General features: G+C 41.0%; 2 protein-coding genes across 12 annotated transcripts in view; one reads left to right on the top strand and one right to left on the bottom strand.

Moving 5' to 3' along the window:
- Nucleotides 1-25,914, bottom strand: part of insig1 (insulin induced gene 1) — a 255,924-nt gene that overhangs the window by 175,640 nt on the left and 54,370 nt on the right. The gene's annotated exons all lie outside the window — the stretch shown is intronic.
- si:ch211-285f17.1 (sickle tail protein homolog) overlaps nt 17,102-25,914 on the top strand; it is an 84,561-nt gene continuing 75,748 nt past the window's right edge. For 4 of the 10 annotated variants that reach the window (XM_018695320.2, XM_018695318.2, XM_051066879.1 and 1 more), the window contains exon 1: nt 17,103-18,525. In XM_018695320.2, coding sequence (XP_018550836.1) covers nt 18,180-18,525 — 346 coding nt within the window. In that variant the 5' untranslated portion in view covers nt 17,103-18,179. Of the gene's footprint in view, nt 18,526-25,914 lie in introns of all 10 variants that reach the window. The other 6 variants (XM_018695322.2, XM_018695321.2, XM_018695319.2 and 3 more) reach the window with 5 other exon arrangements.

Genomic DNA, 25,914 nt, shown 5'->3' with positions numbered 1-25,914 from the left:
TTGTTAAAACTACATTGTTGTACTCACTTATCAGTGTTTCTTTGTCAGAATGTCTAGGACAAACAATAAAAATGGCTGCATGCTATGATACTCATAGTCCCTATGCGATGGCCCGGGGAGAGATGTGAAATGCTGTGTTGGAATGATAATCACAGAATGTGCTTCTGTACCAGCTCAGGAATGCAGATGGTGTCTGTACCAGTGTCAAGCTTTAGAAACCAGGGGCGGATGCTGTCTTCACAGCTTATAATTCTCTGAGAAAGCAAATCAAATAGACATGAAGGTAAGAATAAAGCATGGCCTTAATTTCCTATGACACATTTTCTATAGATAGTTCACTCACTACTATTAATGTCATCTTTTACTGAGTTGCTGTCCTCTCAGAGGAGGTGTCAAATGCCATGTCTAGTAGGCTTTCTGTCCCACTGACGATGCTGATCACATTGGATAGGCACTTGAGATGATCCTTATGGAAATAGCCCAAGCCCCTGAGATGCTAAACAGCTGTTTTCACAGCGGATTAAAAGCCTGTCCCCTAAGGGCTCTTAAGTTCTGCTTAGAGTGTAAAACACAAAGATTTACACTGTGGCCTTCTCTGCCCAAGAGTAATGTGCTGTTGTTTTTCTAGTTTTAACTTTGGACGTCACTCGCTGATAAAAGGCAATAACCTTGAGGTGATATCCATTTTGTTTTTTGTTGCTTAAGTTGTGAGGATACTTTTGAACCACAGAGACCGTGGGCATGAGGCTTAGTTGAAAATCTATTCTTAATTTAATACGTTCTTTCGGCTTTTATATGTATTTACTGAAGCCAATGTTGATTCATTATTGTACTGTATTTTCTTTGTCCAAGGCATTAGATTTATTGAGACTATCCATTGTGCTGAAAAGGTCATTTTTGATAATTCAAATCAAAACACTTTGTGTTGTTTCTGAAATATATACTGCTGGACCATCTTTTAAAACATATTAGTGTGTATTTAATCTCCAGCATTCTCACATTTCATCTGCTTTCTGCTGACCTTTTCACGTCCTTCCAGTCGCTTTATTCGGTAGATCCAACTCTAATGTTACAAACTCAAGAAAGTGAAAGCACTTCTCTTTGGCCCAGTATTGAAAAAACATTGCATACTATTTTCTGACTTCTGACATTTTGTTCTTTTATCAAGCATTTGTGAGAAAGGAGAGTTAACATAAAGGTCGTACTTGAGAAGGGGAGTCAAAGGGAGAAGACCAAAAAATATGTACTTGCATAGAGATTTACAATAAGAGTGCAACATATTGTACAGTTGATGGTATCTTGTGGCTAGAATTACTCCTGGTTGAGTCATTCTCTCTGCCTCGCTGAATGGCTTTGCATCCCAAAACTTTGCATGCCTAATGAATTATCCATCCTCTCCTAACTTCTTTGTCTCTCCAGCAGTGGGATGCCGATGGTATGTGGAGAGGAACCAGATGTTTTCCTCTTTTTTTTTTAATTCTGTTTTTTTCTCATTGATTCCCCCCTTATGTGTTTCTTCCTGAAGAAGACACGTTGAAGTATACATAGTTTTCTCAGAAATGCTGTAGACCTCTAACGTGAATAGGGTAGATAATGAAGTTCACCTGTTCACCAGCAACGAGTGACACATGACCCTCTCAGCACCTAAAGCTGCTTATTGGCTGCTGCAGCAGAGCTGGAGCTTGCTCTCGACGCCTGTAGACACCACAGCATTGTCATTCCCACTGCTGCTCTTTAGTCGCCTGTGGAATCAGGAGTAAACAGAAACTTCTGTCTTGTTTATTGTCATCTTAAGTCTGGGAGGATCTAACGCCTGATAATACACAAATGGGAATGTACACTGTTAAAATGATGACTCCCAAAGGGTGCCACAGCTCTCCTCAAAGTTGTCATTCATCTGCCCTGAGCAGCGGTCTTGAAATTTCTGCACTTCTTTATTGGTGATTAGAGACAGTCTGGCCGTATTCCTGTGCTGTTGGGATACAGGGTGCAATAACATTCTCTGCATGCAATCCCCAAGCACTAATGATGCATGTTGCCAGCCCCGATGACACTGTGTTTTTTTTAAAGGAGTAACAGGAACAAAAAACTGATTTGGACACAGATGAGTGAGAAGTCAAATAGCCTCTCTTTTGATGTTGCAGCGAGGTCATGTTCAAAGGAAAATATCAAATAGGTATGTGGGGGAGAAAATCAGTCAGTGTTAAGGTTGTGCACTGATGCTTCATATTAAGTGTGTGTCTGTGTGCATGTGTGTGTGTGGGTACCTGATAATTAGGCTTATCTAAGGCTTATCTTCAAACTCCATGCTGACGATATTGAGTCTTTTATTCACCAACTGTGATTTTAATGACTTTACAAATCAATCAAAAGATCTGGATCACTGCCACAGAGGTCGGCCTAGACAAACATACACACTCGCTTTAACAAAAGAACTCCTGTGTCTGCAGTCCTCGTTGTTTATCATTGTGAAGGACAGAGCACAGAAGGAATGATACAAAATTTATGAAGTATGATTATTCACTGTCTTGCAATTGATAACACTTTCATATCTGTCCATTATGAAGCAACAGCCAGGAGCAGGTTAACTTAGCTTAACAGAGAGACTGGAAAACAAAAAATCTGGTAACAAAATCCATCTGCAAACACCTTTTAAGGTGCTGTGTGTACGTTTTTGCTATTGCTGTGTAGCCAACGTTAACATTAACAGCTTCAGCCATTGTAGCGTTTACAATACAAGACGTAGAATACACCCTCTGGGCAGTGCTAGTTCTTCATCCTCATGTTGGACTGTGGGCAGACTGGACACTACAGTGCAGTACATAAAGCATCTTTAAAACTCACTAATGAACACATTACATCTTGTTTTTTTTAATCCATGTAAAAACATGTAGAAAAACACCAATTTGTGGTCTGATGCTCTTACAAGTTATGTGTGGACCTATTTCTTGGCAGGGAGCAGAGACTTCCTTAAGTCTCTGCTGGCTGCCTAGCAACTTCGCAATGACCACCAGACTTTCAGCAAGAAAGCAAATGAGGATATTTTCCAAAATGTTTTAACTAATTCGTTAAGTGTGCATAATTAGTATAACCACTGCAACAGCTGCCTGGATGTGTGTGTGTGTTTGTGTGTTAACATTCTTGTGTGAGCTTTGTCCATATGTTGTTTTACCATCCAATAATATTTTGTGTGAGGTATGTGTTGCTTAGATACATGATCTATACCAATGAAGACGCCTGACACAGATATTTCAAGATAACTGATGATGGTAGCCTATAAGAGAAACCAAACATGTACGCACATGCCTCAACAAATTTTCTCAGCAACATACTGTATTTGATAAGCCCCTGCTGATTACAAATAATTTATGCTCACTTAGCTAAAAACAAGCCATCTGACACCACTCATTTAACATTCCAAACATTTTGCTTCAGTATCTAATTTGATAACTGAGCTTGTGGATGGGATAAGAATCCACTCCCAGTCAATAACCACAAGCCACTCCTGTCAATGTGATAAATGGGAGGTTTAGTGCACAGATACATGTGGGTGTTTATAAGTGGAAGGGACGCCACTGATTGGGTGCGGTCACAGCGAGGGCCTGTGGGAGGAAAGCATACATCCAGAAAGTGCTGAGAGGTTCAGTGATGACCCTATAGCACGTTTTAGCAGCTGCTTTTTCTTCCACAGCTGATGAAAAACACCTTCAGCTGCAGTCATAACAGCAATTATCCATTCCAACTGGTTGCAAGTTCCATTTTTGATGATAAGAGAGAAAAATGAGTGGCAGAATAAGCAGCGACCTATTGCTTTATCAGCAAACTTCTTATAAAAAAACTTTATCAGCAACATTCCCTATGTGAGAATGAGGAAATGAATATAGGCATTGCTGTGTGCAGTAAATTCTTTTGGCACTTCCTGAGAATTTTCAGGTCAAGTTGGGCTTAATCCACTTTACTCCCTGGAAAGTCTATGAAATACCAGCTTGCCAATAAGTGTGGTGCTGGGGCGCTGGCATCAGCAAAGGGCCGTTGATCCTTTGATCCAAACTGTAATCTGAAGACAAAGAATTTTTTTAATTAAGAGCCTTTTCTATCATATTGAGCAACCTACCACATTTAATCCCAGCCATTTTTTTTGTTGTGGTCAATGAATAAGGGTTTATGGAAATCTGGTTCTTTCTTATTTCTATTGCAGAAATGTTACCAGTAAGAAAAATGTTTACATCACTATATACAGCCTTGTCTTTGTTATGATTGATAGTGTGGTGATTTTGTCACACTGTCTAATTCCCTAGCCCTTTTCATCTTAACATACAGTACCTTTCAGTTTAGCTTATCAGAGCTCTTACAGTTGCTGTAGGAGCTTAAAGACTCAGTGATATTTAATGATGGAGTATGATGTGCTGCCTGTCTGTTATGTATGTGAAGCTAAACACCACGATGACGCAGACTTGGCTGTCAGGAACCACTGCAAAGGCCAGCAGTTGTGTAAGAGATTTAATGGCCAAGCCTGGGAGTTTAAAGGGGGGGGGGGGGGGGGCAACAATCATCAGACCTTTTGGCAAGGTCAGCAAGGTCCTTCTCATTCTTCTTCTCTTGTTCAATCACTCTCTTAGTCCAGATGCTATACTTAGAGATTGTGGCTGTCAAAAACACTTTTAATAATCTTCTGTGTTGATTCATAATACTTATTTTGCTGATAATTTTTGAGCCACAGATAATGATAAAGCAACAGCTTGCTGATATTTTTGGTGTTTCAGTTTGTTATGTAGGGTTTTGTCTGCTGTCCTCTATTTGAACTGTCACTTACTGTATTTCTTTTCACAAGTCAGTAGGAAATTGTGTTTTATTATAAGGCCTATGTTACTCCTAACCACAGCATAACTGCTTGTAAACTTAGATAATGATACACAGACGTGTATGTGTTTGTGGGTGTACCCGTTCATATGCACATTTGTGTGTATGAGGAGCTGTAGTTTATTGTGCACTCTTTACGCTTTGGTGTTTCAACTTCTTTTAGGTTCATGTCTCAGCATGGCAGATGAATAGGAGTTATTGGTGTGTTTGATGCTGCTGCGTCTATGATGAAACAGCCCTTCAGTCATTCTGTGTTGTTGTGACCTGAGTCTGCCCAGCTGTACATTTTGGACCACCAGGGAGGAATGTATACTTTATCTTTGCCTTAAAATGTAACAAAGCAGTGTGCACATGTCTCATAGTTTCTTACATATCTCTCTTGAGAAAAGGTTAAGAGTCCATTTGTAGAAGGAGTTGACAGTCTCAACTAATCAGCTGCAGGGTGTAGTAGAGGACTTCTACAATGTAAGTGCAGAAAACAGAGGTGATTTACTTGACTTTTTTCTGTATTGAAGGTTTATTTTCGTCACATTGGGCCTTCTGTGCTTTTCCTCATAAAGGCCAACATATTTTGTCTCATATTGTGAAATCATAGTTAGATTTTTTAATATTTGCATATTAACAAACCCATGGAGAATGATCTCCGACCTTTGCAGTTCCCCTGAGCTCTACAGAGCATTTTGTCTTTCAGCCCATTGATTTGGTTTTACAGTCCACCACTTTGCCATTTTTGGCACTGCTCTTATCACTCTGCTGGATGTATAAACGAACAACCTTTTGCTAACGTGTTTTCCACAACAACTTCGCAATGTATGTCAATTTCATTGTTCCTTACAACTTGTTCTGCTGTCCCTAAGTGGCCAAAAATCAACTTAAAAGTTCTAGTTACCATTTTCAGGCATTTCGCTAGGGGGAAATTGTTTGTATTAGCATATTTCCTAACACACATTGTTATGGGATTAACTGTCTGGAAGCACTTCTTTCTTGAGAAATGAGTCATATGCTTTTACTTTGATAAAAATGAAATTACAGCAAAATGAGAGTGGTTAGTGTGCACTTTAGTCACAGAGACCAGGTCTTTTACCCTTACTAGTAGTGGGAACAGTATACAAAAATGGCCCTTAACTTTACCATAGAGCTGTAGGGATTATTTGACACTTGAAGACCTAACCTTAACAACTTAAGTGAGAAAGAATACATTTAACTGGAATGCAAAGCTGACCTTTGACCCTTGCAAATATGATTCCACAGTTGTTCAATTTAATATCTTAAGTCTGTCCAGCTGATTGTTTCAGGCTTAGTAAAGTTAAAGTTAAACTGAATAAACTCTGAACAAACTATTCAGTTCTAGTTCAGTTAGCTCACTCTTTTGAGTCAGCAGAGAGATTTGGATTTTCAAGTTTCAGTAGTTTCCAGTGCACACATAGCTGCTAGTTACCATTTACCCACAGCTGCTAGTTATCATCATCTCCTTCTCTTTTTTTTTTTTTGAGCAGAAAGCTTATTCAGCAGTGGCCAATCACTGAGGTAAGGAGACATTAGCTCAAATTTTCCATCAACCTTCAGGACCTTAAAAGTCCCCCAACCCCTGAGTCACCCGAGCCCCTGTGCCTGCCTCAGAACTTGACACTGAGAGGCGCCTGGGAGTTTTAATATCATGGGGATTGTGGGTGCTCCTGACTGATAGAGGTTTGGGGTTGGTCTTTGATGTTCTTTGTGCTTCTTAATGAGGATCAGACTCCAGGGTTTTTGGCCAAAGCCCTCCCCCCTCCCTCTTCCGCTTGAAGCAGAGGGGCAGCAGAGATTGAAGGACCAGTTCTACCTCAAGAGAGGAGGATTTTTTTCTCTCCACTTCTCTTCCCTCTTATACATTTCTCCCCCACCTCTCCTTCCTCTCCCTCCCGCTCTTTCTCTAATCAGCCTCTCTGGCACCCAGAGTTCATCAGTTCATTAAGAAGGCCTTGGCCCAGATGAATCGGGCCCTCTGAAGTCTTTTCATCAGCATCCTGGGGGAAGCTGGAGGTACGGTTAGGGAGACTGATGCGACACAGCACAGGAAGCTTACCCAAGGGGGTCCGGCTCAGTTGCAACTGAACGCGAACACTGAAACGTGTGTATACACAAACCTGTGACAAGGCGAAGGGTCAGGGCAGATGTCAGATGAAGGGTGGGCCTGACTAACCCCTGACCCAAGTTCTTACACTGAAGGCCAATGAAAAACATGTGTGCGCCAGTGCTCCAGTTAAGTTTCCTTTCCTGTTGAAAAGACACCATTTGATAAATTGACTTTTGGAAACAAAGACTCACTGTAGTGTCATTACATTCCCTGTTAGAAACACACAGCAGAATCTTGGAGGATGTGATTGAGTCCTGTCAAGCAAGACCTTTTACTCTTGTCAGTTGGTCATTGTGAAACATTTCACTTTCAAATGACACATAAAGAATTTTTTTTCCCAAAGTGGGCCTAAGACTGAGTGGATAAACGCCAGATGTCGTGACATGAGAACACACTCATCCTCCAGTAAAATTAGACATAACTCTCTGTTTCCCATAGGCTGGGCTGTCAACAATCATCTGCAGCTATTTCTTGTGCAATTTATTACAATTAGCCTCAAGTCAATGCTATTTCAAGCTGAGGAACTGGACTGTTAATTCGGATTACTGCCATAGAGGAAAGGCATAAAGATCAGAGCTCATTATTCCCGTAGAAGCATTTGTGCCATAGAGTATTGAAGAGAGGTGGAACTAAAGAATCTGTGTTTTAAAGCACGTCTTCATATCTCACATGGCTGGTCCCTCACCTCTGTCCTTCATCCATTCTATCCTGCGTCTTCCCCTCCGTCATTAATTGCCCTTTTAGTCCTGATTTATTTTTGTCCCATCTCTATTTCAAGCTTCACATTTTGCGCCCTTACTTGCCCTTTCTTTCTGTGTCTTCATCACTTTGTGTCTCTCTGCGTCAGATGCTTATCTCTGTCGCGTGTGCTGTCCAGGCCTCCAGCTCATGCTGTTTGCTCAGCAGATCTCTGCTGCTGACTGAAGCCTTGTGTATTTGTGTGGCTGTGCATGTGTTCATGTGTGTGTGTGCGTGCCTACTTGCAGTCATGAGTACAGTTGGAAGACTTCCTGTTGTGTTGTGGCGTGGATGTTGGTGTTTGCTGTCACTGGAGTTCACATGTTGCTTTGTCCCCGCTGTTACTCATTCACTGCTGGGACTTTGGGAATTGCACTCACAGAGGAATACACATACGCTCATTATCTCGTCTTTTCTGAAGAATTCATCCCTTGATACGTCTCAACCCTCTTGTATTACTTGGAGGTAATTTAGAAACAGTGTCACCATTACATGGCTTGTTCAGCTTGTTTGTTTGTAGAGAGACAAGTTAGCATTCCCTTCTAAAGAGTATATCATTAAAAGGGAATAATAATGAGTTTTTTTTTTAACTTACAAATATCTCAGCCTTCAAAGTCAAGTAGTGGTCTGTCCTATTCCACAGTTCATGTCATATCGGTGTGGGAAAGCTCTGATATATCTGACTTGGCATTTAATTATATGCAACATAGAGAAAAATTGATGTTATGAACAAATACTGACTCCTCACATCAGCCACAAACTGTCATTCAATGTAATTAAACACACATTTAATTGATATGTTGTTACATCATCAGCTCTGTAATCATACAACCGTCTTTATGACGTCAATACTAACAAGTAACATGGGAATCTTCCCATCTCTACCATCCATCCCATATGACGTGAATGATGTGTGAGTCTCCTCCTTCTTTCTTTCTTACTTTCCTATGATGTTTTTCTCCTTCCAAATCGTTTCTAACCCACAACTTCAAGTTATTTTCAGCTATGCAGGATTGCATGTTACTGTCACTTGTTTTAAACTCATCTCCATAACCTTTTGAGTTTGGAAAAGCATTCATATTCATGTCATATCCCATCCAAGCACTTGGCCAAGTCCTCCTGCCTTGCTGTGAAGGAGTGCAGGGATGTGCAATGAGGACTGAGAGAAATTCCACATTAATGAAGATCTGTGGAGATCTTTGCATGGCTGGCTAGCTTAATCTATCTTGCCTGTGCAGACATAGGTTATAAAGATTTAGAGATTAAACTGAGCTTTGAAATTAATTTCTGCCTTCAATAGACTCTGTTAAGTGGCAACACAGAATTCCTTGGGGGTGAGGTCATTTTTTAAAAATTAACCTATATAAGGTTTAAACACGCATCTATCCTGTGAGATATAGACATATTTTTGCCACTGTAAAATTCCTGCCATGTGTTCCACACAGCTCAGCCCAGTGTGATTTGCAACATATGATATAATTGTAATGACTGATGTATTTGTGATGTTGAGTGGAATGATATTCACCGGTGAGAGAATGCACATTTATGAGGATGATAATCGGTCATTTGAAAGCTGTCAGCTTGATTTAGAGACTCAAAAATGAAAATCTACTTTCTTGGCAAGCATGTGTACACACTGACATGCACACACACAGATACAGACACAGGCACACACAGATTATTCACAATCCCCCCGAGAGCACTTAGACAAATGGCATTTTCACATGTTAAAGGTCAAAAATGAAATGGCCCTTGTGAGCATAAATTTGGGTTCTCTGCTGCTTCTATGGTAGAAAGGAGTCATCAGTCTAAAACGTTACTTACCTCAGGTTGAAAGATTATTTGCTGGGGAATTTATACTTCATCACATTACAGTTCACATCATTCAATGAGCAGATTCTTGAGCAGCATATTTCAAACATGACAGAGCATTTCACACATTAAAGAGAGATGCATACAATTGCTCAGAAAATTTTGAACCATTCTATCCTCAAAGTTAATAATTAACTCCCACCAAAGATACAAGAATTTCATTTTGTTCTTTGTACTGTTATCCTTACCTTCAGATGTTAAAACTGATCAGTTGGGAAAAAAAGTAAAAAGTAAGTAAAAGTAAAAAAAAGAGTAAAAATTAAGAAAAAGAAAAAGAGAAAATGTGGTAAAAACAAGTTTCATCAGATTCATTTGTGGTTGAACCTCCTCATTAAGGCTTTTAACTTCAAATATTTTAGTTATGAGTTATGTGTTTAAATACATCATATGCTTCATATTTTGGTCTGGAATTTCCCAGTGTTTCAAGTTTCCAATATACATAGTGCTGCCCCCTAGTGGCTCAAATCACACGGCAGTTTTGCCATTGCCTCCAAGTGAGATACCCACCAAATCTGTCATATTTATAGCAGATTAACAACCCTCTAGACTTGAATTCTGCACAAGGATTAAGTACTTTCTTTACTTGAATACATGCAGGACTTTACGTTGCATATGGTGAACATACTCTTGAGAATACCCCCCCCCCCCCTTTTTTTTTTTGAAAGATCCTAGAACAGAAGGAAATCAAGGTTGCAGCTGTCCAGCACAGCAAATACGACCATTTGTCCTCCATAATATGAGTCACTAAAAGGCTCCTTTAGCTCCTCCAAGCTGTTTACATGACGCTAACAACAAGATCTAACAGGGCCTTATGGTGTGGACTCGTGTGCCTGCTTGGGTGTGTCCATGAAAACATTCTCTCATGTGTTTGTGTTTTTGTGTTTGTGTCAAATTTAGCTCTGGTAAAGATGAACAGGTGGGAGATCAAACTGCAGATTTTTAGATATCTCATCTCAGAGATATTTCCTTTCTTCCCATGCATGGAAATCAGCATTTATTTAAATATATTAACCTTTTTTCTGTTTCCTGAGCTGATGTAAATGTTTTGGCTGCCTATGTTTTTGCTATGTATTTGTGCCAAAAAGCAGCCTTCTCATTTGATTTGACTCTGGAAACCTCACCTCCATAATTCCTCCACTGTAATACTAGAATACTGTTCTTACAACATGTGAATGAGTTCTTTGTGTTTTCCCACCACATCTGAAAGGGAGGTTTCAACCTTTTGTTTTTGCTCATACTTTCACTGTTTTGGTAACTTGACCTGAGACAAAAACAGTATACAATGTCAAAGCAAAAAACATTCATTCATTATCATAAAAATCTTGACAATATAATGATCTTACTGTACTTGTTTACTTACTATGTTTTTCTTGTTATAGTGCGGGAAGTGCCATTAAGGTGGCACTGCTTTTGTTCCCAGAAAGATGCTGCTGTTTCCGAATTCAGTAACTACCCCTCTCTGTCTTTCTTTCTATCTCTCCCTCCCTCTTTTTTTTCCAGTCTTCCCCATCTGCAGCCAGCCATTGAACTAAAAATCAATAAGCCATAAAGAGAATGGAGAAGCCTCTTATTTACATCGGTCTGAATGGAGAGGTGGTTTGTCTCTCCTCATATCCTCTTTATACACTTAAGGCAGGAGCATTCAGTTTGCCTCCAATAACACACTTGACAGGCTGTCCAGATAAGAAGCTAAACTCTCCCAAAATGCTGAGGCGTAAAGGACAGGACGAGGCTGTGAGCTTAATGCGTGGCCATTGCCTCTGGGGCAACTGGATGAAAATATAGAGTTTAGAGGTAGATCTATTCAAACTGCGTGTAGGGTTTTATTTTTTTTGAGCATGTGAACGCTCACTATGTCGAGAGTAAAGAGCAGGAGTGATTCATAAGGCCACAGGGGGGCCCCAGAGACAGAACATAAGGTGGAAGAATTCATGATGACACAGACTGAGGGACTTCATGCAGAATCCCCCTCTCACTGAAAGCTTTAACACAACTCAGTATTGACTCTCTATTATATATATCTATGTTCTGTTTTGTTGCTTCTCGTCGTGTGACTCAGCTGAGAACATTTGAGGTAAACATTTTCTATTCCAGCATCTGTTACAATAATCCTCTTATGGGCCCATGTTAAGAAGGGGTTCTACTTATTTCCAGGGACAGGGCCTCACCAAAATGAGATGACATGACTTTGTTCCCCAAAGCTTTTCCTTTTTCAGACTGACTTTTTTTTCTATCATAGTCACTTTAAGAGGAGACGACATAATGTCCTTAAATTATGTTTTTTAAACAAGTTCTAGCCTATTAACTACAAGTTGAGTCTGTTCTATCAATGTGAATTATTTCCTAAATTATACATGTTTGGACTGATTTCGTGCCTTATATGCAGCCATTTTTTCTATTAATTTCATCCTTTAAAAAAACAACATGGATTTGCAGAGAAAGCTTGAAAAGCTTGAGAGAGAAGATCCATCCCAATTTATTTATTTCATATTCTAATTGCATAGTACTGCAGACACTCTTGATATTTTGAATGGTTTGGTAAGATTTGAGCGTCACTTGATGCAGAAAGCAATAATATCCATCTCTGCCTATTGCCTCTGGCAAGAAGTTTACGTTTTCTCTCATGTTTCTTCTTGGTATCATACCTCTGAGAATTATAAATGGACTTCAGTGAAATTTGGAGGAAAATTAGGAACATGGAAGAAGTGCTGAGCTTTAAGTGTGGGTCTGCATACTGATATCTATCCAATAATGCTTCTAAAAGCATTTGTTAGCATTGTGAGAAGGTCTTTTTTGCTTTTTTCTCACAAGCTACTTACTTCACTGAAACTAAATTGATCCTATTATTATCTATCATCATGTGTATTTTCATATTGTTCAAGATCCAGATACAGACTTAACATTTCTAAACATTTTCTTTTGTTACAATAACAAATCTAGGAGATTCTGCAGCTTTGGCGGAGACATGCACTCACTGAGTGCTTCTGGATTTGAACCTAGAGTGTCACTGTAATGCTTTTTGGCAGCCTATTATCAATTCTTGGACTAGGGAGCATCCTTCAAGTCTTTACAAGCAGATTTCCATAATATATCAAAATGAATGAATGTAGGAGATGAAACTTTTACACCTATGGTATGCATTTACAAAAATTCTTAATTGTCTGTGATGAATGTTCAAACAGTCTAAAAGCTGTAGTAATATCCTTTAAGTTTCAGTATGATACCTAAGATTTGGAAATGGAATGGTGCCAACTTGAAAACTTGAAGCCGTGTTGTTTCTGATTCATGAGAGTGCCAACGATTTGACAATACTCAGACTCATCTCTCTCAGTCTCATTTGTTTAAGTGACAGTTGATGATAATGGCAGAGACAGCACTTCTCCTGTCTGGGCCCCCATCTCCTCTGACCGGCTGAATGAGTGGCAGGCTGCGCTTAGGCCCTCTTTGCTACGATCGGTGCCGCATTTACTCTCACTTAATGCAGCAGATAATGTGACATGTTGGGTGGCTTTCCCCAGGGAGCAGCTGAGTGTTAAGACTAATTGGTCCCGACTGTCAGCGAGTCTCATCATCTCATAGACTTCTTTTCTGCCTTTGAGACACTTTTCTTCGCTTGCGAGTCAGGAACAGTCAACAGCTAGGACTAAAGGAATTCATACTGGAAAGAAAAAGGCACGGTTTGTCGTTGTTGACCAATTTAAGATACAGTATGTGTTCCAGATAGCGATACAGATTCAGATGTTCATTTCATGAGTCTGTGAACTACTAAAAAGTCTGTGATGAAATATTGATTGTTTACTTGGGTAAGAAATTGTTATTCTGTGGAACACTCAAGTTTTACTGTAGGCTTGGTGCAAGTTCGACCAAGTTTGCCACTCAGTGATACGCTTTTCCAGGTAAAATCAAATAAATCTATTCTAGATGATGCAGCAGTTTCCAATAAGTTGCAGATTAAAAGTTTATTTTATGGTATTTCTGTACTGATGTGTAATGCATCATGGAGGATAAGAGAAAAGCCAGAAAAGGAAGAATGAAACCTGGTCTCAGACCTGTGTTGTGTACACATGGTAGGCACCTCAACTTGCTGCAGTACTGGCTTCCCCATGCTCAATGTTACTGTTGTGTGTCTGTGCATTGCTGTAGCGCTAGCGGTGTGCTTTCAGTAACTGATTCAGTCGCTGATATTGAGTGAATGTTACAGTCAGTAATGACTCATGATATGGTTGGGAGGGAGCTCTGAGATGGAATGTAGGAAAGAAACAACCAACCCCAGAGGGCTTGGAAAACATACTCAGCCTTAATCCTCAGCAGAGAGGTACACAGCTCACCCACCCCTCCACCCCCAATTGCCTTCCAAACCCCCCACCCCACCATCCACCTCCAGCCCTGTATAAACTTGGCTTTTGTGCTTATTCTGCTGTACCAAGAGCCAGTCACTGGGAAGTTAAAGCTGCCGTAATCAATATATTCACAGTATATTAACAATTGATCAAACGTGTACATGAAAGAGGTCACCCATTGTAATGAATCCGCATATAATTACCAGCTGACTCATATGGTTCTCTACTGTCATGTTTCAGTCACAGCAGGCAGCAATTTCTAGCAATACAGGTTTAATATTAAACCTGTATTAGTGTTCACCAGCTCGCTGTTAACTTTGTCTGTCTGCTCTTTGGTTAGCGTCTCGAGATACTTCTGTTGTGAATTGCGCTATATAATAAATCTGACTTGACTTGACTTGCTGAGCAGGTAGCATGCAATCAGGTTTTTTTTTTTTTTTTGACAAAAGTTGCTGCTGCTGCTGCTGCTGATGATGATGATGATGATGAAAACTGCACTATCAGAGCAGTGAGACTGAATAAAAATAAAAAAATTGCCAGCCTTGGAAACCAAAACAATCAGCTGAAAGATGCTTTAAAGCTCCATAGGGCTGAGGGAAACTGTAGAGCGTGGTGATAATTCTCTGTGGCTTCATTATTGTGAACGATCCCTTTCAAACACAGCTAGTTATGTGACCCAGTGTTAATAGAAAAATATTGATTGTAGCAGCTTTAACTATACCACATACATTATGTCTGTTGACGTTTTCTGAGCTTGAGTGACTGTAAACATTCTCTTACAAATTTCATTCATACTGATCATCTCAAAAAAGTCCAATTTGCGTGTGTACATCAACATATGTGCATATATTGGTAAAATGTAGGCAGATGGTGCACAAACAGTGAGTTCAGCCCACACTGGCCTCAGCTCAGTTGATAGGGGGTGAGTCGTTTGTAACCTTTGCCCCTGGTTTAATAATAACCACAGACAGAAAAGTCCGTTAATTAGAGAAATACCACAGAGGCACTCAGACAACCCTTACTGAGCCCACCACCCCTCTTAAATATGTCCAACAGCTCTTCCTCTACACACTTATGGACCATAAGCAGCTACACCAGAACTTGTGGGATTTGCTGCACCACCATTTTTCCATAACCGCCCATCCCACTGTTCCACAACTTAAACTTCTCAATCCCCAACTTGCATACTCTCTGCTTAAAAGCAAAACAGTAGTTGGCTCTTTGGCATGAGCTTGAACATCTGTGTGTGGCAGTTTTGTCATTCAGGTCTTTATTGTCAGAGCTAATTTCAGTTCCTCAGATAATCATCTTTCACAAGTCTTGTTTTTTGAAGTTAAAATGTTTGTGGTCGGCTGTTTTCCACTTCTAGTTTGAAATGCAAATTGATGCCATACCCGGATAGGGTGTCGGCATCAGGGATTGTTATATGATATGTGGACATACTTTATGATCTATCACATTGCACAAAATCACAGGCTTAATTAGGAAACTCAAATTATATCCATCCCTAAATGCTATGTTATTTAAAGCCTTTGAACCAAGTTCCCGCCGTTTGTCTACTGTACAGTCTGAACTGGCTTAAAGCCTGGGAGGCATCCAGTCCACACAGAGGGCTTTCATTTACTCCCAGCATGTACACACACACACACACACACAAATAGCCACATAACCATAGTATGGGAATCTTACCATTTTACTCACTCACTGAAACCTATATGGAGCCTGTGCTTTTTCATGGCCATGGCTTTTTTTAGGTTTGACGTAATCCTTAGCACTACGATGCTGTAAACATGGTAGAAATTTGCCAAACTGGTGACGCACATGTACAATCTGACACAATTCTGATATTTAATCTTATGGTAATGTCTCTATCTTCTTTGCTTTTTCTATCTTCCTAAAATCCATCAGACATGCAGCGGTTCCCATGAGGTTCTTAGTCCTCATATTTTGTCAGCGAACTATTCATTGGAAAAATATGTAGGTCAATCTGCTTTGCTTTTTATCTAAAGCCATACGGATATGTGGCAATATGATTAATATTTCATATCTATATGATCAGCAATGGCTGTCATCATGTTCAGAAGGCTTAGGAGCCTAAAAGGCAATCATGGGGGGAGGACTTGATTGAATCTTCTGTACAGTTATGTATTTTTTTTTACCTCTAAATCTCATTGTAAACTTGTTACATGTATGTCAGAGTTTAATCATGCCATGCAGCTCCAAACAAAGCAGCAGATAAAACATGGCAGCACATGTAAAATAGCAAATCTGGCTTTTCTATACTGGGACTCTATCTGAGTGGCACAGCACCAGTTCAGAGAGAGAAATCGTCCCTGTGTAAAACTAAGCCAGTGGTCCAGTCCATAAGGATTGTTGCTCTTTTATAACGTGTTGCCTGGACACAGTTGATCCTTTTGCTTGCAGTAATCCATTTTCTGGTGTGTAGTCTGTACGCACGCAATGGCGTCCCTGTGCGTTATATCACATGTCCACTTCGCATGCTGCGGCATATTACACAAGTGTCACAGAGCTCAGAGCTCAAAAATAGGTTGACCTGTCTGCAGAGTTAATGAATTAGACAAGTTGTGGTTTACTTTCCAGAGTCAGACTGTGTCAGCAAAATGTGCTTTCACACCAAGAAACAGACCCACTCCTTTTCACGTTCTTTTTCAAAAAGTGGTCATAAAATCTCTCTTTTATGGTTCAAAGTTGTTGTTTTTGCTCTTTCCGCGTCTGCCCCTACCAAACACTGATTCATACTTTATTGTGCTTGTCTGGCAATGATCACTGTGTACTGTAGAGGAAATATGTGTGGGTCAGACAGTTGTTTCAAGGCACTTTGTCAAAAAAAAAGAAGAAATGATTTTTGCTTCATGAGAGAAGATGAGTGTATTTGAGGATGAGAAGTGGATTTTTTTTTCAGGACAGAGGGTAAGAGGGAGAGAAGTGCCTGAAAGCTCTGATCTTCTCTTCTTTGCCGTTTCTCTCCAAGCCAACTTCTGTTCCCCCTTTTTTTTCTTGTCACAGCCAATGCCTTCGGTGGAGCAGATCGCTGTGTGTCTTTTGCATGCACACACACATACACACACACACACACACACGCACACACACAGCTTTACTGTAACACTCCCCTCCTTTGCGCTCTTTAATTCTCTGTAAATTCCACCAGTGAGTGTGTTGTATTTTGTGTGTGTGTGTGTGTGCATTCCTGCCTCTGGTAGCCTGAACATCTCACCACACGTGAGCAGCACAGGCTGTCTGAACCAGAGGGAGTAGAGACGGACCCAGAAAAAAGATGAAGAAAGAGGAAAGAGTGAACATAGGAGGGGGTGAAGCCAATGATTGTGCCAGTGTGGCTCTGAGCGGTCGCTGATGACGCGAAGCGCTGCACACACATCTGGAACAGCTTGAGCAGCTGCACCTGAAGAGAAGGGCTCCTCCGCAAAAAGCCTCTGCCGGCACTTTCTCCCTCTCCTTCATGCTCTTTTTTTTTTCCTCGCTCTCTTTTTTTCTCTTGCAGTCTCTAAATCTTTCTCTCGCTGGTCTCCGCCTGCCGGAGCGCTGGAATGGTTACCCGCTGAGCATCAGCAGAGAAGAGCGAATGAACCGGAGCGAAAGAGAAGAGGAGAGAGAAGGCACAAGAGGACAGTAACATGGGAGAGAATTATTAGGCATGAGGAAGGAAGAGAAGTTGACAACCATCTTATGAGTGTAAGTGAAGAAGAGAGGGAGGACAAGAAATTAAGAGAAAAGGGAGGGATGGAGAAGGAGAGAGTGTGAAAGAGAGGCAAAGAGGGGATTAACAAGCCGGAATGCGCTGACACTGGAGACCTGAGTTTCTGTTTGCATTTGGCACAGCTCGTCCTGCCACTCCACAGGTTTATCCACACATACACCAGCACGCACACACACACACACATACACACACACTCACTTATACACATCTACTATTTGCTTTGGAGAATGAGCCCAGGAGGCCACGCCAGGAGAAGAGAACACCTTCCAAGGAGCTATTGACCCCCCACCCCCACCCCTACACCCTCAGCTCACCTCCCACACAGCTTCCCAAAAGTGCCCTCCCTCCCTCTGGCCCTCTCAGCCTACCTGCACCAGTCACAACACGCTGGAGCTGGAGAGTCACCGAGTCACACTCACCAAGAGCTGAGAAACCCTGGATTGCCCCACGGGACGCAGCTGCAGTCACACTGGCTGAGAAAGACTGAGGAGCTTTACTGATCCCGCTGACCTGCAGGATGTCCAAAGCCTCCAGGCTGGCCCGGCCCCCCTCGGCAGGGGCTGGATCCAAGCTGCCCTCCCCCAGGAAGGAATGCCCTGGCACGGCCGCTGCGGCCGGTCGAGCCCGGGTGCTGAGCGTGGGGGAGAAGCTGATGAGGGCAGGTAGCGATGGCATCCTGAACAGGCAGAAGTCTTTAACAGCCACCATGCCGCAGGACAAAGCACAGTGCGAGACCCAGACTGAGACTCAGGCCCCCAACCAAAGTCCAGGTGAGGCCAAGGGCCAAAATATGGAGATGGTCCCACCCAAAAGCCGGATCAGCCCACCTAAAGCCTCAACTCAGCAGCAAGGCGCTGTCCAGAGTAAGTAATGAACAAAACTTCATCAGCTTGTCTCTAATGATCTTTTGCTCTACTTTGTTTTTTCTACATGTGATCTATGCACATGAAAAACTCCATTGCCATACGTGTAGTATTATGTCAAAGGTGTATAAATGGATTTGTTTGTTTGTAGCAACTGATGTACTGCTGTCATAAATCCTGTTGTTAATTAAAAATTCTAAAACTGAAAAGTATGATATGATTTGCCCCCTTTTAATCATCTTTCTTCAAATTGCTTTGAATGAATGAATCTTTGTGCTTGTAGTTGGTCAATTTAGTATAAATAGGATTAGGTTTTTCTCTGCTTTGTTGTGGGTCCCCTGTAATGCTAGGTCATTGTGTTGTATACTGTAAGGATCAGCTCCTCCTAGCTGGGATCTCTTTCTTTCCCTGCGGCAAAGGATGGGATATTCTTGTCAAGCATTTACCATTAGTGGGCTCAAAAATAGCACTGTGTTTAAAAAAAAAAAAAAAAAAAAAAAAAAGACAAAAAGGGTCTTCATTGGCGGGGGCATGTTGCTACAGGTACCAGTGACAAAATGAAATACGAACCAGGAAGTCCAGTTAAGTAATACTTCCTCACAGGGGTTTGTAATACACTGTGGATTTTACAACTCATGAACTTTTATTGGAGGAACTAATTTTTTATCCTCCAGCTTGACATTTGTGAGAATGACAATTAATTGACACAGCTAATTTTACAAGAATCAGTCAATTCAGGAATGCACTTTGACACCTATTTAATTGGAGTTGCCTGATGATGCTACAATTCCTTGTTGCAAAATCAACTTTGTGGCTGCTTCTTTTTGTTGGATGATCACACATTTGAATCATGCTTCCATAAGCCTGCCGTCCCAGTGCATTATTCCCATTGAAACCAATGAGGAACTTTCATTTTTTGATTCTATGCTATTGTCGGTCTGTGCACGGTCTCGGTGGAGGAGAATTGAATAGCTGCTCATGGGATCTCTGTCACTATCCTACTGCCTCAGTCTCTGTGGGGTGCAGATTAAGAAATGGGAGCCAGGAGGTTAAGGAAAGTGGTCTTATCATTCCCTTTTGGCCTTCTCACTAGATTCCCAACTCTGCAGGGTGCTGGCTTTCACGGCTTTGTCAGGTCACAGCCATCTCAAACTATCAAAGGCAACTTGACCAAGATTGTGCAAGATGGTGTATTTGTGTTCTCTGTGCATATACTAAGAGCAGCTGTTGAGAGTCAGATTGACAGAGCGGTTATTTTTCCTCCCATCCGTTCAAATGTTTCCCGTCAATCACTGTTGAATCACTCTTGTGCTGCTTGTACTCAAAGACAGCAGTTGGGAAATGTAAAGGGGAGGTGGGGGTTTAAGCGTGGGGGGGTGACGTAGACGAAGGCAACAGGGGCGAGTCAAGGGAGAGAGTGACAGAAGGAGGTCAGGAATGTGAGCAGGGCATGCTGGGAAATCAACAGGTTCTTGAGCCGTGTCTGTGCCTGAGTCCCTCCCTGCACTAAAGACGGTATGGGTTATAAGGGGGCAGGTTTGTACTGGAAACCAGATGTTCTTGTCTGTGCAGCTTCCAGTCTCTTCTTTACACAAATAAATGGTCTTTCTGCAGAGATGATTCACTTCTCAAGGGTGAAGGTCAGTTTGCCTTCAGTTCACTTGGGCCTGAAAGCTGGTTGAAACAACACTGATAGAGTTAATTAAACTTCCCTCTAAAAAAGAATTTTGACTGAAATTTTTTTTAATGAAACACACATCTTCATTTTAGAACATGGAAAGTGACCAACCCCTCTTTACAGTCTGTATTTAAATCTTTTCTCTCACAATTCTCACATCCTCCCTCGCTTGTCTCCTTCTTTTTGCTCACTTTCTCGTGTCTCTTTGTCTTTCCTCTCCCTAACACCCTCTCGACTTTTGTTTCTCTCTGCGTCGTTCTCCTCTTCATTCCTTTTTTGCCTGTTGTGTTTTGACAGCAGTAGAATCAGTTATTGAAAGATGCCACCGCCGCCCACACGCACACACACACACACACACACACACACACACACACACACACACGCACGCACGCAAACTCACAAAAAACCATCAAAAAGAATAAATGAACTGTGTATATTCCCTGCATTTTGCTTCTGTCCTAGTGTGCTTTTTCAAGCGTGAGTCTGTCTTTACAGACAGCGAGAACTCTGTGCATTTCTTGTTATGGACAGTAACTTTGAAGTTTCTCATTGAAAAGGCAGAGCTTCAACAGTCCAGTCTCTCTAGAAACTAGCTATACAGTGGACCGATTCCACAGCCCTTTGATATGTAACACTTGATATTTACATGCCGTGCGAGGTCTTCACTTTGAGGAACTGCTGTTGGCTTTATCAGGCCATGTGCTGCTTAAGTATTTGGATTTTAAGTAGGCCAGCACTATTAAATACCGTTTCACTGCAGGCTAATGGGCAACCCCTCATATTCCGTATCCACTTATGGCTTATATTTAAACAAGGCTGGTTAATGTGGGAGGGGAGCGGGGGTAGTGGGGGTTCAGACCATGCCAAGTCTCCATCTCCCAAGCTAATGCCAGTTACAGGGCATGACGGCAGCTAAAGCACAGGCCCACAGGGTCAGACAGAGCTGATGCACACAGCGCTGGCAGACAATAAGTGCGTGTGACAGGTGACATTTCCGCTGTGTGAAAGCTTCAGAGCCGACTGCTGCTCGCCAAAGGGCCCAATTTCAGTCTTAAAGTGGCAGCTTCCACCGAAAGCGAAATCCGTTTGACATTTTCTGTCCAGAGAGGATATAATGCAAGTCTCAAGTGCAGGTTCAAGTTCAGCTCTCTTCTGATACTGCATGACATTGCATCAGACCACTGCTCAGCAACATTTTGGATTATTGTTTTGGGCATCTCTCATCCTGGATGTACATCTACTGTATAAGTATGCTTTATTAATTATTATGTACACTACATTGCCAAAAAGATTTGGAACGTGACTGCAATGATACCCTGATGTTGGGTAAAAAGAACTGTCTCAATTTTTTTTTTCCAAAGTTGCTGGGTGAAATTGAGGTCAGGGCTCTGTGCAGGCCATTCAAGTTTTCCCACACAAAACTCTGAGAACAAATTCTTTATTTACTTTGCCTGGTGCGTGTGGACGGTATGTGGATGTCCAGGGTGGTGAATGAAATAAATTTCAACATCAAATATGTTATTTCTTCTCTAAAAAGATCCGTGTCTCTTTTATTTTCCATCACACCAGCATAGACTGTTGTACAAAACTAACTGGACAAAGCTAACCAGCAGGAGAAAACATCTGGAAAGGTTAAGGTCTGGAAAGACTTTGGCTGATGACTTAACCTCAATTTCTCTCGCTCTCTTATCAATCTTTGCTATCTCCAAACCTCTCAGACTCTTTTCTGTCTCTGTGTCTAGATCAACTTGAAAGTATTTCACTTCTTGTATGACCATCATGGGCCTTTGATCCTGTGCCCCATCAGACAGGGATTTGTTCTTGAGATGCTCTTGAGATAAAGTCACCCCTTAGATTTTTGGATGACCTCACCTCTTGGTGATTGAGAAGGTGAGTCAATAAAAGGAACAGAGAGCGATGTGGTTGGGGAGGTGGGGGGATAGGGTTTCATAATCTTGTCTGCATTTTCTTTACTCATCCAGACACAGGCACAACTACTTGTGTTTTGTTGTTTCTTGCCTGATATGGTTTTGCAAGATTTGTTACCACAAGAGCATGAGCGGAGTTGCTTCAGCTTGTTTTCAAGTGTCAAGAATTATTAAGACATTTCAGCTTTGCCTCAAGTATTTTAATGTACAGTACATGTGTGCTTTTATGTGTTAACAACAGTGTTAACATTGTATGGATGTGAATCACTGGCGAGAGAATGTGTTACATGCTTCTACATGCTCACTGCTCGGTACACTGTCAGTTTTCCTCAAACACCCACTGTTAATAATCTGTGAATGGTTTGTATCCACGACTGGCTTCTTCTTAATTCCATATGGAAAAAAGTTGAAAAAAATAGCTTAGTGTAATGGCACTGCGTTTGAGGATTGGGATGTGATCACCCATTTCTTTGACATCGAAGCCAAGACCAGGGATTACATTAATTGCAGCCTCTTGTGACTCTTTAAACCCCGAGTTGTCTCTCTGGGTTTTTCTTCTTTGACAACTATCGGGCAAGCTGCAAGTGGTATTAAGAATACAGAATGCTCTCCTTCCACATCAACTGGCCCACTAAAATGGATATGTAGTTCAAATTCATCAGAAATCCATGTTAATGACCTTGTTATGTACATATCTGTTTCAGAATTGGATCGTTCACAAGTTTTTGACAAGTTATGTAGTTGTGAAAATGCTTTTTATTCTGCCAAAAACGAATTTGAGAGCGTGAGATCCAGTTACATTGGTATTATTCAGACTTTCCTTTTTTGTGATTGAGCTGACAAATTGAAGTCCATAAGTAGGGGGTTGATTTTAAGCAAAACCCCTACTTTCACCTTGAATTGAGCAATCACAAAATTTTACCGTATGGATTCATATGATTTAGTTATCATTTTGTCATGCTGCTCTGGTTCATTTGAATATTATTAAGAAAATATATGAAATCCGTCACCAGACTGTCTCAGTAATATCTGAAAAAGGACAATTCACACAGAAGAGCTGCAGCAAAAACAGCAGAAAATTAAAAGTTTTAGCAGACTCAGTCTCTGAACTTAAGTAAAAAGGACAGCATTTATTATCCATTTATGCCAGCTCCTCTAGCCCACTCAGATAGTTGTTTCTGTTAAGGTTTTGGCAATGATTTGTGTCTCTATTGACTGAAGTCTATTAGGAGTCTCTTAAAAAGTTTATAAAGAACTTTTCCTCCAAATGCCACAGGGGAGGAAGTGACAATGCCTTGATGTTTTCTCAGCTGTGGGAGACAACTCACCTTTGTCCTTGGCTTGTCAATAAGTACTCACTGACTGGAGAGAAGTCCAATGAGTCATTAGAGGCATGAGAGTAGGTGAGTTAATGGTGTGTTCATGGACCTGCGGTCTGTGTTGAGAAAATGAGTGGATGTGACTCATTCCTCAAACAGAAACAGACAATAATCGGGCCACTGAGCAAGAAGAATGAGCTGTGGTTATGTGACTACTCACAAGTGTGTATTGTAAATCCCCCTTTTGGGTCTAGTGTGTGTTTTTCTTTTCGGGTGTAGCTTGAGGCATTGTTACTTCTTCCTGATTCCTGAGGCTGCTCTGTTCTCTCAGAGAGCTCGGCATGTCAGATTAAGGATAAAATAAAAAGACGTAATCTCTTCCATTCCCACCCAGACTTCAACTCTCAGTGTTTTCACCTGTTGAAGTCAAACTGATGTCATGTCTACGTCTTTTCCATATTTACTTAGCAGTGTGGCCTGTTAGTTTGGCTTGGTTACACAGCAGAGTCTTCAAAGCCAATACTGCAAATGTGGCATGAAATTCCTTCAAACCAGACATCTCACTACCAGATTGTTTTTTCAGTTTAATGTAATGCGTGTGTGTGTTCTAGCCTGAAGCATAAATGTGGTTAATTTACCCAACTGAGGGGTGTAAGCGGATGCAAGCCCTCCCTCAGGGTTTCCTCTCAAAGAGTCGACAGAGAAATCAATATGTCTCCTCCTCCCCTCTTACCCCCTTTTGCCCTTTAGGCAAACGTGGTGTGGAGTATGTGTATGCATGTGTGTATATCTGTCTGTCTGTTTTCCTGTCTGTCTGTGTGGGCATGAGTGAATGTGCACTCAAATTGCTATATGTGCAAACTGCTAAATATTCACACACTTTTATCTCAGCAGTTCAGATGATTCAAATTGAATCTCCAGCTGTGTTTATTCCTTTCACATCAATATGTTGTTTCAGGGGACTGGATTTTCATTAATATCTTTCATTAATAATAGATTAATATTTAGTGTTGCTGGCTGTACCCATCTGTGATCATCTGCAAAAAGATATTTGGATGAGGTCATTAAAATAATTTTGTGTCCATGTAGCATACAGATTAGGAGAGATGTTCTACCAGAATTGAGTTCAAGGTTAACTTGAAATTAAAAGAGTAGCTCAGTGTTTTCGGAAATATGCCAATTTCTTGTCTTGCTTAGAGTTGATGAAAAGATCAGTACCACTCTCATTGGTCAATCAGCAACAACAAGAGGAACTAAAACCAGGAAACAGTTAACATACCAGCACTGTAAAGCTCAATAATTAAGACAATGTATCTTATTTGTTTAAATTGTGCACAAGCTGAAATGCAAAATCCTCATTGAAGTTGACTAATGGTGTCAGTATACCAAGTGTCTAGAGGTGGAGCACATGATCCACCTCCTACTGTACGCTTTGTCAGATGATTTGGACATGTGATGTGATTGAAAGCAGGAGTGAATGTGGTGTTGAAAACTTGAAGTACAGGTTATACTGTCATACAGTACATTGCACATGACAGAAATTACCACACCATCACCACTTTCCAAGAACTGCTGTTATTCATTTGTTTGTGTTTTTAGCTCTATCTGAATCTTTTTGCTTCCTTCTGTTGTCACTCTCTTAGAGACTGACAGAGTGTTTTCATTCCCTCAAGCTGTATCCGGCATGAAAGAGAAGCTCTGAAATCCCAGGTGAACAGAGTTTAGGACTTTCTGACCTTTAGCTGACACTTTTGTTGCTAAATGTCCTCATATAAATCATACCTAAGATAACACTGAGACAAGAAATCAATCACCCAAAAAATGTGTTCAGACGTTTGAATTAAACCACATTGTTTCTTCAGTTGTTTTAGCGTGTTTTATTTGGTCTCCCTGTGTACTTTGTGCAGTCTGTTTAAAGAACAGAGAATACTTTTTCTTCACCGAGATGCCCCTTTTCCTAAGGTCACGTCCTAAATCACAACTTCAGAGATGCTCAGCAGAAGTAGAGTCTGAATATGAGTTCAACCACACATGGCATAAAACTGAGCTTCTAAGAGCATTTCTTGAAAGCATAGTTGTGGTTTTTGGTCCGAAAAAAGGAACTGGTAGCAACATGAAACAGTCATGTCTCTATTTATTGTTGAGGAAAGAAAGGGCACTCACTGTGTTTACTTCTTGGTTGACCTCTGAACTTTGTAAAAGGAAATGGACAAGGAAAGTTAACAGAATGTCAAATCCACACTGGAACAGAATATCTCCACTCTGTGCTAAATGCTAGTTATAAATTCAAGAATAGAAGCATTATGCGTCTCTAAAGCACTATGGTCATTTTGGATTTTCCTCTTGAATTTACCCTGTTGTTGTCTGTGCTGCTTTACTGCAACAGCAGCTTTTTGTGCCTCAAAACCACCCTTGTTTGTCCCAGTTTGTGGGACCAGGAGTGACAACAGACTGTGAACGTAGA

This window comes from Lates calcarifer, linkage group LG24 (genome assembly GCF_001640805.2).
Source record: "Lates calcarifer isolate ASB-BC8 linkage group LG24, TLL_Latcal_v3, whole genome shotgun sequence".
Taxonomy (NCBI): domain Eukaryota; kingdom Metazoa; phylum Chordata; class Actinopteri; family Centropomidae; genus Lates; species Lates calcarifer.
This window is presented reverse-complemented; position numbering and strand designations above follow the sequence as displayed.